The 13,121-nt window shown below is 49.1% G+C and overlaps 1 protein-coding gene across 1 annotated transcript in view; it reads left to right on the top strand.

The window, feature by feature from the left end:
- The first annotated feature begins 1,411 nt into the window (after positions 1 to 1,411).
- The window catches only part of GRIN2A (glutamate ionotropic receptor NMDA type subunit 2A), a 379,408-nt gene continuing 367,698 nt past the window's right edge, over positions 1,412 to 13,121 (top strand). Inside the window, exons 1-3 of the mRNA XM_032392269.1 lie at positions 1,412 to 2,332; positions 2,903 to 3,093; positions 4,547 to 4,978. Coding sequence (XP_032248160.1) covers positions 4,565 to 4,978 — 414 coding nt within the window. The 5' untranslated portion in view covers positions 1,412 to 2,332; positions 2,903 to 3,093; positions 4,547 to 4,564. The remainder of the gene's footprint in view (positions 2,333 to 2,902; positions 3,094 to 4,546; positions 4,979 to 13,121) is intronic.

Below are 13,121 nucleotides of genomic sequence, written 5' to 3'. Positions count from 1 at the left end.
TTTAAAAACCTCCATGGATACGATCCACATGCCCATCAGTAGGAGACTAGATACAAAGTATGGTTTATTCATACAGTGGGAAGTTACTCAGCAACAACAAAGGAAAAGCTGCTGTTACATGCAGCAACATTGATGAATCTCCCAGACATTAGGTTAAATGAAAAAAGCCAGTCACCAAAAAATGTACAACGTTAGGATCTATTCATATGAAGTTTGAAAATAAGCCAAGCTGATATATCGTGTTAGAAAAAACTTGTGGTTTCTACTAGGGGGATATGGGATTAACAAGAGGGACACAAGGATACTTTCTGAGGGTGATGACAATATTTTATACCTTGTTTTGGGTGATGGTCTACACGATGCATATAATTACAAAACTTGAACTGAATTCTTAAGAGATGTGTGTTTTATTATATATAATTTATACATCATTTAAACGAAAGAGCCTAATTTCCCTGTAAGTCTCCAAACTAGGGTCCTGTACCTGTGCCAAAATCCAGGAAATGATTGCCTTCACTCAATCCAGCTCAGCCCAGTTACAGCCTCAAGAATGGAATGCTTCTCAATTCTTTGCTGTATTTCACACAACCAACCATTTTCATTTACCTTCCAGGATTTCTTCCATTCTTTCTGTCTTTTGAATAATAAAACTCCAGAGAACTTAACATACAACAGCCAGCTTGATAATAAACCCATAGTTCTCTAAACTGTGTCCCTTTCCTGTCTCCATTTCAGTAGTCAGTATTCAGTAGTCCTGGAAAGAGGCCTAGAGCACCTACTATGTGCTGGACTTTGTTGGCTCCATTACCAAGGCTATCTCATTTTCTTTCTGAAATAACCCTGAGAAATAGATATTCTTACTGTCTTCACTTTTCAGGTTAGCAATTGATAAGGGAAGATAAATATAGAGCAAGCCCCAAAGGTGACATCAGGCCGATGAGTGGAGGATGCAGGGTTAGAAAGAACAGTGATTGCAAAAACCTCGTATAATTTAAGGCCGCTTTCTTTCCAGGGCCTTAGGTAAGGAAAGCAGGGACCAGGGAGTTGGAAGAAGAGATACAGCTGAGTGTAAAAAGGGCAAAGGTCCTCACTTGACAATGTTTTTCAAGCTCAGTTGCCAGAATTCAAGCCAGCCAGGCCTCACACACCCAGGCAGTCCCATGCTCTCTGGCTCACCCCTGCTGGTAGCTTAGAAGTGGCAGCCTCAGGGCGACTTTTGTTTGATATAACTTAGAAAACAAGAAGGAAGCAAGTGGGGGATGTAGAGATGTCTTTACTTTTAGGATTCTGGCTCCCTGAGACGAGAGGAGTGGGTTCCCTTCCGGGGGTGGCGATGCACAGGGAGAAGCACTGGAGCAGATTCTGTGGGGTGTGTGTGTGTGTGTGTGTGTGTGTGTGTGTGTGTGTGTGTCGGCGCGCCTGTGCATGGAGGGGGATTGCTGTACCCAGCGCGAGGCACTGGGGGAGGAAGAAGCGGTAGCAGAGATCTGAATAATTGATTCTTCAGCCGCACCAGACGCTCAGAAGCGGGCGTAGAGCGTGGTTTCAGCACCACGGATAGCGGCACACCGCCGCAGGCACCCCCTTCGCCAGGCAGCCACCTATCCTGGCCCTGTCGCCGCCGTGCGCTCCCGGAACGGGTGGCCGTGCTCCGCGCCGCCGCCGAAGGACTGCGGGGTCTGCCTCAGCCCGCCTCCGGGGAGGGCGGCTACGGGCGAGAGATGCTTTCACCCGCTGGAGCTCCAAGCCTCTCTGGCTGTCGCGGGGGCTGCTGCGTCTAGTCGACTGAGAACAAGTCCCTAAGTTGGCGTGGGGGCGCCCCTGCCTTCCTCCTGCTCTTCCTCCGAGGCCACCGCAGCAGAAGCACGCCCCAGAAGCCCGGCTTTGCCAGTGCTGTGAATCAGGGTGGCTAAGCGCTCTCCGGACTCCCGTCGGGAAATGGGGAGCTGAACGCCTGGAGGCGAGCTGGCCCCGCAGCGAAGGGCCCAGAGGGAGCTGCCATCCCCCGCCCGCGCCTCTCTCCGGCGGGGACCGCGGGGATCCCCGGCCACACGCGCGCGCGCTCCTACACTCACTCACACACACACTCGCCCTCACACACACCACCAGCCCGGAGCCTGGGCTGCGGAGAGGGCTGTCGGGCGCGCTCAGAGGACCGGGCAGCTGCTGTCCGGAGTGGGGCAGGAAGCCGAGCTCTGGCTTTTGGAGGGAGGCGCTGCGGGGTTGGCCGGAGCATGGGGCTGGGTGAGCGCTGAGAGTCGCGGCCGCAGCCATCAGCCCTGGAGATGACCAGGAGCGGCCACTGCTGAGAACTATGTGGAGAGAGGCTGCGGTGAGTGCTGGCGCGGGACGCGGGGCCTGGGCGGCCCCTTTGGGGAAAAGACGGTGGGAGGCCCGAATAGCAGGGGGAGGCAGGACCGCAAGGGGGTCGTTGCGTGGAAATGATCGCACCTCCCTTGGGGATCCGGGACCGCGGGAGCCTGAGTCCTTCCCTCCCCCTCTCTTGCCGGCTCATAGCAAACTCAGCCAGCCGCCCCCCCATTCCCTCCTCTTTCTCTCCCTACCCCCCTCCCTCAGCAGCTCCTAGCCGAACAACTCCCAGCAGCCGGCGCCGGGGAGGTGGTAGGGGGTGAGGGTGGAGATGCCCAGTTAGCTTCTCGTGCGTGGCCAACCTGGGGCTCCGGTTCTCCTGTACGCCCCGAAGCGGAGCTCTCCATATAGACCACCGGGCCTGAGGATCCGCGCAGGGGGTCTTGGGCACCGAGCTTCAGCTTCCCCTCTCCGGTCTAGACCCCTGTGCGCACGGGGGGCTGTCAGCATTGGGGACTGCAGCCTGCCCCCCAGTCCCTTTCCCCCGCCGGTGGGCTGACCCTGCCTTTCTGTCTCTTCTCCACCCCGGCAGAGCCCTGCTGCAGAGCCTCCGGCTGGGATAGCCGCCCCCCGTGGGGGCGATGCGGACAGCGCGGGACAGCCAGGGGAGCGCGCGGGGGCCGCAGCATGCGGGAACCCGCTAAACCCGGTGGCTGCTGAGGCGGCCGAGATGCTCGTGCGCGCAGCGCGCCCCACTGCATCCTCGACCTTCTCCGGCTACAGGTACGTCCCAGCGGGAGACCTGGGCTCAGCCGGCGGGGGAAGAGGAAGACTCGACCGGAGAGAGAGCGGGAGAAGGATCAGGAGAGAGAGGGAGATGAAGCGGGAGAGGGAGCATCTGTAGCGAGGCGCGGGAGGAGCACCAGGGGGCGCTGCGGCTCCGTGTTCCACGGTGTTCACCCGAAGAGTGCTTCGGCCAGAACGAGTTCTCCCCAACTTCCCCCGGCTCCCGCAGCGCCGGGCCCGAGGGGCGCGCGCCTGTGCACGCGTGCACGACTGTGCTGGTATTTGCAGGCACGCGCAGTTGTGCACCTGGCCTGATACATGTGTGTGCACCGACTGAGGACATGTGCGGACTCCGGATGGCCGTGGGCACTGCTACGGCGGCCTGCGGCTGTGCGCAGAAACGCGCGCGTGCCTGTGAGGTTGTGCAGCCCACTGCCCACATGCCCCTAAGACTTGGTAACAGGATCCGGGGTGGAAAGCCTGGGGAGGGGCTGTACAGTTCATGTCCGTCGGAGAGCTGCTTAGGAGCCTACCTTTCCCCCCACGCACGTTCTCTGCCAGCTCCCATGCGCCGGCCCACGGGGTGGGGGAACGCGCCTCCTCTCCTCTCCGGGGTTCTGCCTTTCACGCGGCGCGCGTGAGAGAGGGCGTGTGTGTGTGTGTGTGTGTGTGTTTGAGCGTGTGTGTGCACGCGCGCGTGTAGGGGGCGGGCCCTGGGGCCCACCTTCTGTTGAGTGGAAATCGCTTTAAGGCCCCTACGCGAGGTGGGGCGGGCCCTAATTTCCCCCCAGGCACCCCGGGGCGCACAAGTGAGTGTCCTCACTCCCGTGCACTGGGGGGGGGGGTACCCTGCAGGAGAGGAGTCCTGTCTGCAGGGGGTGCCCGGTGGAGCCAGGTCTGTGCTGCACCCGGCAGGTTCACAGGGGGCGGGGTCAGTCAACTAGCCCAGCGCGGAAGCGGGGCTGTGGAGTCTCTGCACCGCCTCCGCACGCGGGGGCTGGTCTGTAATTCGCTCTTCGTGAGCAGGGGGTGGGGTCGGTAACTTGGTCTGCACTAGGCAGGTGGGAGAGTAGTGGGAGAGGGGTGGGTGGAGGGTTTGCCCTGTGCGCCTACGCTGAGGGGCTGGGGTCCACAGCTAACTTGGGGGTGTGGTGGGAGATGTGGGCAGAATTAAGTATGGAGAAGAGGCTGGAGACGGGGTGAGAAGGAGGTTGGATGCAAAGATGAACTTGGGGACAGGGATGGAGAATTACCTCGGATTGAAGTTGTGGATGGAGTTGGGTGGAGGGATGTGGATGGCATCAGGAATGGGGAATGGAGTCAGTGACTGTCAGCTTGCTCTGGGGATGGACTCTATACCTGTCTCCTAGAGCCAGGGGTTGGGTCAGTAATCCTTTTCGTCCAGATCCCTTGCTCACCGTGGCCCTGACTCTCCCTCTCCGCCTTGCAGGGACCGTAAGTGGCGACTATGGGCAGACTGGGTTATTGGACCCTGCTGGTGCTGCCGGCCCTTCTGGTCTGGCGCGGTCCGGCGCAGGGCACGGCGGCGGAGAAGGGTCCCCCGGCGCTAAACATTGCGGTGCTGCTGGGTCACAGCCACGACGTGACGGAGCGCGAACTGCGAAACCTGTGGGGCCCCGAGCAGGCATCAGGGCTGCCCCTGGACGTGAACGTGGTAGCCCTGCTGATGAACCGCACAGACCCCAAGAGCCTCATCACGCATGTGTGTGACCTTATGTCTGGGGCGCGCATCCATGGCCTTGTCTTTGGGGATGACACCGACCAGGAGGCCGTGGCTCAGATGCTGGATTTTATCTCTTCACAGACTTTCATCCCCATCCTGGGCATCCACGGGGGCTCATCTATGATCATGGCTGACAAGGTAAGTCGGAGAGGTGATAGGCTGCCAGGACCCGGGAGTGTGCCAGTCATACCACAGCCGCCACAGGTCTTTGGGAGCCTCTGGTATCTGTTTTGATCTGAAAGAGGGTCGTGGTCCAGGTCCTGCCTCTCCAACCCAGAAATGGATGGAAATGCTTTTTACCTTGGTTCTGAGAGTGGGGTACTCAGAGGTACCTTGGGTGTGCCAGGAAGAACTCAAGAGAATGCAGATGTGTAATGGGGTGGTGCAACACTTGGAGGTTTCCAAATAGTGCACAGAGGTGAGCCTGGGGACACTTGCAACACTATGGCTCATGTTTCTATAATATCACTTTTACCCGATTTGTGGGAAAATGTCAATTTTTCCCTCCGTGGTAAGTGACTAAAACTATTTTTAAAACGATTAAATGTGGGCATGTTATGGAATAGAATGCATAGTTTTTAGGTAAAGCATGAAAGGCCAAAGAAATGTCATGTTTCCACAGACGGTCTACAGTTGGGGGCAGAGGGGTAGAGAGTTTGAGGAGCCCTGGGCTGGAGGTGCCCAGGAGGGTGTTCCTCTAAGGAGTAAGTAGAGAGAACCAGCCGCAGACCCTGAGCATGGAGGGCCTGGCATTTTCCTACGTGTTCCCTAGTGTGGCTGATAGGGGTCTGTGGAGGGGTTGCCTCCCCAGGATGGGTTTTGGTATGAAGTTGGAGAGTGTTCTAATGAAATAAGGTGTGTCCACATATCTTGGCTTAGAATGAGAGATCAGGTCTTTCTGTGGACCCTCTGAGAGTGTTGGTTTGGGGAAGAGGAGAGAGAGAGACTTCCAGACTGGAGTGAGATGTTATGAGGGCCTGATTTGAGGGTCATGCAGAAGTGGAGGGACGGAAGAGGGTCAGAAGGGAGAAGCAAAGTGAGGAAGGAGAAAAAATTGGAGTCATGGGTGCGCTGTGTCTCTAAGCCCCAGGAAAGGACTGGGGTGGGGTAGGAAGGGGAGGAGGGGTGCGTGTCCTTGTGTGCCATGGTCCCCAGCCCTGAGACCTTTTTGGAGTGTGTTCCTTCGATAGCAGGAGACATCCTAATGGAGCGAGCAGACATTTGTCAGAGCACTTTCTTTCTGACGCTCTCAAAGCACTTTTATATTCATCAAATCAGATTCTGCCTCTGCCTCAGCAATTCCCACCAGCTCCTTTGGGAACAGTATTAATTCTTTCAGGTCTCCTGGGCCGCAGCACATTCAGCCGAAGTATACAACCGATGCAGTATCTAATTAAACATTCATTTTACATGGTTTGCAGCCTAGCAGAATTTCTACGTGTGGCTGAACATTTTCCCAGCCACCTCTCGGTTTTGGGGGGGCTCCTTTCTTGGATAAAAAAAGTAGGGAATAGCTGTGCCCTGCCACCAATTGTTTGAACTGGGAAAGGTCTTGGAGTCTCCTAGAGCATCCTACAACTTTCAGATGAAGTGCCTGAGGCATAGGGGGCAGGTAATGACTTGGCCGAGGCCAAAAGGTGGGCAATGGAACTAGAACTCAGTTTTTTATTCTCAAGCTGTGATCTTACATTCCAGAAAATTAAGCCTATCCTTTAACTTTGTCATCCCATCTTCAAGAGGGTCAAGGAATTAATCTCATTTTATAGGAGGTTTTAAGTCACGGAGAGGTACAGTGAACCAGAGCCTAGGGCTTGTGCATAAGGAATGACCAGCCCTCTGACGAAGGCATGAAGAAGAACTACAGTTTCTAGCAGGGGTTTGCAGTGTGATTTTGGGATCTAGATATTACCACTGACTCCTCCTCCCTTCTGAAGTTTTGACCAAAGAAGCAACACGCAAAAGACAGTAGCCATGTTGAAAGTCAAATGTATGGATTGACTAGGGTCTAGCACGATCAGTGGGGAAATCTGGTGAAATCTTGAGTTGGAGAAGGGGTCTTGAGGCTGGGAGGGCTGAGCTGGCAGGTATGTGGCTCAGGCCCTTACCTGACTTACCCATAGGACTGGAGGCAAAGGAGCGGGAACAGAGAGTGGGCTCATAGTTGAGCCCTCATCTGATATACAATGACCCTGCCCACTGTGAACGTCAGGCTCTGACCTATTGGACCAGCAAGCTGCTCCTTCCTTAAAGGGGTATTAGAAAGGGAGTTTTGAGGGTATGGGTGGAAGCATCCTCCTCTTCTGTAGAATGAAACAGCCTTATAGAGACTGGACAAGAGCTGACCCCACTTAATAGTACAGAAGGAAAAGGGAATCAGGAAATGGCAAGAGGAAGATGAGAAAGGACATTTTCAGAGAAATCAAGATTAGAAAGAGATTTAAGAGGGGACGAAGAGGAGAGGAAGGAAAATGTACATTGGTTTGAAGATGGTGAAGGGAATTGGTTACTCCTCATTGTTGTCGGGGCTTGCCAAATTGGTCTTGATGGCAGGGAATCAAAGAAGTGAGCGTGGATAATGTTGGGATATATGTTGGGCCCCATGTGTGGGATGAGCAGGTGATATTGAGAGGAGGCGGGTTAAAGAGTGGTTATTTTGAGAAACTTGGATGTGTTAAAAAAGGAAAGAGATTGTCTGAGATGTGGACAGCCCTTCCTTCCATTAGTAGCACATATAGTTGGCTAGTGCCTTTGCCACTTGTTTCTTCTGGAGCTGAATGCTGAATGCAGTTTGTTTGGTTCTGAAGAAGCAGCCACGAGACATTGCCTAAAACTCTACCTTGCTTGGTTGAGTGTGCCAGTGGTGTTATGGCCACAAAGTCTGAATCTCCCCAAACTGAAAAGACCTTTCTGCCTCCCCCTAAGATGATGTTCATTTGGTAAAGCCCAGAACATACTTGTGTTGTTTTCACTTCCAAATTGGTAAAATGATAGCTGATAGTGTCCCTGTGGATAAGAATGGTAGTTAATTTGATTATCAGGTAAATTGAACACCCCCCCCACCACCATTTTTACCTTTCCCTCAGTCTACTTGACCATGGAAAAAAAAGAACAAAGCCTTATAATAATTGAAATGTGCTAAGTGGCAGATTTTTTGTGGTGTTAATTTACAATACAGATGTTAATTTTTCCTTCTATCAATGGGTGGTCTTGAAATATAATTAATTTAGAGATGAAAATAATGGTTGATGTAGATAAAGTTCTAATCTTATCTTGGTTTGGCCATTTTGATCCTCTCCAAATGGAATACACTCTTGTTGCATCAATAGCCCCTGATAAATCAGGCATATGTACTAGACCTTTACATTTCTGCTCAGTGTCCTCACATCCTGCACCCTCTCCTCCATTTCTAATGGCTCCATGGGGGAAAAGGCAAGGCTTGCTTAGATTTTAGCTACATCTATCCATGTCGGTTACTGCATGGACTTCGCTTTATATGACGTTTCTATCCATACCTCATCTCCTCTACTAGAGTGTAAGTTCCTTGAGGACAAACTTTTTTTTAAAAAGTGTGTTTATGTGTATTTGAAATAATGAATACTCCTTCTCCACAGTTTATAAAGATAATGTTTCATTGTAGACTGCTTAGAAAGTATATTAATGTTTAAAGAAAAAAAAGTTCTCCCCTCTAAGTTCTGTCACCAGGAGTAACCACAGTTGGACATGTGGGTCTATTTCCTTCTAAGCTCTATTTAGTTAGTTATCAGTTCAGGATTATACTGTATATATGGGATGGTTTTTTTTTTTTTTTTTTTTTTTTACTTTGCACTCTGTGGGCTTTTTTTTTAGTCAGAAGATCCAGGGTTTTCTTTAATTCCAGAAAAATCTCAGCCATTATGTGTTGGATGTTTCCTCTCCAATATTTTCTCTGTTCTCTCCATGTGTAGTTTCTTGATCAGTCCTCCAGGTATCTTAAATTAAACATTTTTTTTTTCAGTTCTCTATCTCTCTGTGCAATGTTGGGAACGTTTCGCCAGTTCTACACTCCAGTTAACCAGCTCTTTTTATTTGTATCTGGTCTCTTATTTTGCCTATCTGTTGAGCTTTTAATTTCAACAGTGGTTCACCATATTTCCAAGGTAAATAATTGGCCGCTTTTTTATACCTTCCTGCTTTTTGTGTTTTATAAAAAACTCTTTTCACTTTGTCAATGTAAATCCTTCCTCTGTCCCTTTGAGGATTAAAAAAAAAATACTGCAAAGTCCTTCTCTGATTGCTTTAGTGTCTTTGTTTCTTCAGGTATGAATTCTTTCATTTTGTAGATTCTGATCATTGGATGTCCTCATATGTCCTCTAATTTTTGTTCGTGAATTTTTAAGGTGATTTTATTATTTCCTCTGCCCTATGTCTGCAAGGCTATGTGCTTTTAAAGTAAAGCTCATGTCAACAGCTAAGCTCAGAGCTCTCTCCCTTCTCTATATATCCTGTGGTGCAGACTTGGGTTCCAGTCTCATGTAAATTACTTCATTTTGGCTCCTTGCCACAGACAGGGGCATCCTTTTTGGCCGTGACTCCTAGCAGCATGATTCTGGGTACAGTTTTGCCTCTTATCCTCTAGGTAGATGTTGGGACCTCTGCTTCCATGGCTTATATTGAACCTATCCCCCATGAACCATGTGGCTTTGGTTCCTACTTGAAATTGTAGAGTCTCATCTTTTGATTCATTCATTTTCAGGGAGTCCTCTTTATTTTTGATCTGTGATTCCCTTTTCCTATTTCCAAGCAGTACTATGTAAATTTTAAAACATCTAAAGATTTATCTATAAATTCTGTGTGTTAGGAGCAGAAGAGGGAGGTTACTGAGTGTGTTCACTCTGATTATGACCCAGTTATATTTCATATCCTGCTTTTATTTTTTTCAAACTTGATTATGTATTCATGGAATTTTCACTTATTATTAAATAGACTTCTCAAATATTATTTTATTTTTTAAATTTTCATTTGTTTATTTTTAAAATAATTTTTAAAAACTATTTATTTATTTATTTATTTATTTGACTGGGGGGGGAGCACACAAGCACACACAAGGGAGTGGCAGGCAGAGGGAGAGGGAGAAGCAGGCTCTCTGCTCAGTAGAGAGCCTGATGCGGGGCTCGATCCCAGAACCCTGGAATCATGACCTGAGCCGAAGGCAGATGCTTAACTGACTGAGCCACCCAGGCACCCCTCAAATAGGATTTTAAATAGCTGTGGAGTATTCTGTTTATGCCAGAGTTATTGAAACTAATATTTTTATTTTTGTGCCTTCAGTAAGGTTGGTTTCTGGTTCACATGTGTGTTCTTTTGGCACCTTGTGCTGATCTTGCCCTTTGTGTTTGTTTCTTGGTAAATGTTTGTTGATTGAATGAATCAAGTTTTTGCTTCTGATGCCAGCTTGCTGCAGCTTCCAGATGAACTTACCACACTGTGGTTCAGGGCTTTCCATGTGATGTTTGTTCCCTAAATGCCAACCAATTTCACAGGTGTGTGCCAAGTCTCCTCTTCTTTCTAGTGGGCAGATAATTAGTAGCCATCCTTGGGATTAACAGAGATTGGGGGGTTCCATACAAAAGGCCCGGATGGTGCTACTGAGTAATAGGTCATCAGCAGGAGGGGGAACTTTCTCTTACAACGTGGCAGCTCTGGAGTTTGGCTGTGAGTGAAACATTGAAAGCTCATGGAAAGGGCAGACACGCACATTGGAATGTTGGTGGAGCCCACTCAGCTCCTGCTATGGAGGCATCGGGTAGTTCCTGAGAGAGTGGGGAGGCCTATCTTTAGCCTTTGTGATGAGACATGTCAGATGCAATCATCTACTCCTCCTTACATAAGTCATTGGAGAGTAAAAGGCATCACCCTGAGAGGCATGACTAACTTTCCAAGTGGCCCTCGGGGGTCATTGGTAATCACTTGGACTCTCAATAGCTGTGTTCTGGTGGGTTCAGAGGGGGCAGTGTTCATGTTCTTTTTGGTAGCCCCAGGTGGGAAATACTTCTCTAGATAGAGTGATGGGGGGGGGTAAGGGGATAAGGAGGGAGGCGGAAGGGGAGAGAGTGAGAGAAGAGGAGAGGAGAAATACAAATAGAATCGTGGGTTTGTAATACAGAGTGATGGCTTCTGGTAAGGCCATCGTGAAAACAAGAGGTTATAATGTCATTACCTAGTGTGTTTTGTTTGTCCTGCACTGCCTATTTATTATTCAAATTTGAATTAGTTGCCAGCATTAAAGTTAGGAGACATCACATTTTTAAAAAAAATCCAAATTTCTTGCTTCATTGGGAAAAAACAGAAGGCCAGAGAACACTGGCCCCGTCTTTCCCCTCAGCAGGCAACAGTTGGCTGGAGATGACTAGCACCCCTACCCCTTTGGGCAGGTGCTCTTCCTTTGTTCATTTCTCCACTTGCCCACTTTACTCATTCATGTTAGAGACTTGGCGCTGAAGGCACTGGGATTTGAGATCCCCGAAGTAGGTGAAGAACATAGCTGGTCTTTATTAAGAAAGCCTTCCCCAGACATTCTCCTTCTCTTCCAGGGGCTACTTCTTGGTAGCTGGCAAATTCCTGATGTGCACGGGGCCAGGCTTCTGGGTTCACTGCTGCCATCACTAATCTACTGTATCACTTCTGAACCCACAGACCTTAAATCCTTCTCAACACGGTCCTCCAAGAAACCCCTCCCAACCAACTTGAGTCCAAAGGCCCCAGAAAACCTTGGACAAAAGATCTGAGGACCTAAATTCCATTTCCAAATAGCAGTGTGACCTGGAGAAAGGCCCTTCACCTTTCTGGGCCTTAGGCTTTCTTGGGAAACGAGGGTTGGGGTGATACCATCTCTGAGGCCTCTTCCAGCTCTGAAAATTTTACTGCCTTTGAGAAAAGACCAACAAGAAACATGCCAAAATGTGAGCAGTGGTTATCTTTGAGGGGTAGACTCATGGCTATGTCAATCTTTGAAAAAATGTCATTCTAGCATGGTTAATAAGTTGAACCTTTGAGTTAGGTTGTTTGAGTTGAAATTCAAGCTTCCACTTACCAGCTGGGTGATCATGGGGAAGCTCCTCAACACCTCTGAGCCTCAGTGTCTTTTGTTTGTTTGTTTCTGACCCCAGCCTGCCCTCAGTGTCTTCATTTTTAAAAAGGAGACAGAAATAGTACCTATTTCATAGAGTAGCTCAGTGCTTGGCTCATAATAAATACTTACTCCAGGAATGCTCCTGGTATTGTGTCTGTATTTTGTAGCTTTTATTTTTATCAAATGCTCATACGCTTTTTAATAATGCTTTTTAATTCTTCATCAGAGAAATGATGAAGGGCGATGTGGGGATATGATGGTAAGCCCTGCAAGAAAGCGGGGATGAATCCTGTAGAACTCTGAGAAGTGGACAGTCCAACGTGAACTGGTTCACATTTCCTTAATATGAACATGAAGAGGAATATGAATTTCCTGGGACAACCAGACGCTTTTAGTTCTGTAGACTTGTTGGGGGCTTTATCCTGGCAAACTGAAGGTAAATGTTGCCAGTGCAGAGATGACCTCGAGAGGAGCCGGTCTCAGTGAGCTTTGCAGGAAATAACTCCCCCGATCAGACCATATGTTTGCACCGGGCTTAGGGCTTCAGGGTGTGGACAGACACAGTTTCTCATTTTGTCTCTGCCAAGGATAAAATAACTCAGTGATAGCCCAGAGAACCTGGCAGCCCCAAAGGTATTTGATTAAAGAATCTTTAATGTGCTTATTCTTACGCTCTTATTTCATTGCCTCCTCAATTTAATGACTGTGAATCCAGCGGGTTTAGGCAAGCGGCTTAGATTCAAGAGGGACAATAGATTTTGATGTTAATATTTTGGTTGTCTTAACCAAACTGATTAAGATGTTGGGTGATGGAATTACAATTCAGGACTGTCTCTCTGGATTGAAATGAGGGACCCATACTACAGACTGCATTGCAGGGTTTAAGAAGAAATGATACTTTTGTAGGAAGGGGGAGATGTAGCTTTTAAACATGAGAATGATTTTTGCAAGGGTCATGAACTGGTAGACTGCCTGCTCAATCTGCCTCAGAGATATATTAATATTTTATTTCACTAATACAGTATTTAAAATGCTTGAATTTCAATATCCTTGCTCCCTGTTATCTCACATCTAGCCAGATTCACCGTTTATGTTAATTGCATGGTCTCTGCAAGCATTTGAGATTGTGATCTCCAATCACAGGGATTTTGTTTGTTCGCTTATTTGTTTTGG

Source organism: Phoca vitulina, unplaced genomic scaffold, assembly GCF_004348235.1.
Source record: "Phoca vitulina isolate PV1807 unplaced genomic scaffold, GSC_HSeal_1.0 scaffold66, whole genome shotgun sequence".
Classification (NCBI taxonomy): domain Eukaryota; kingdom Metazoa; phylum Chordata; class Mammalia; order Carnivora; family Phocidae; genus Phoca; species Phoca vitulina.
This window is presented reverse-complemented; position numbering and strand designations above follow the sequence as displayed.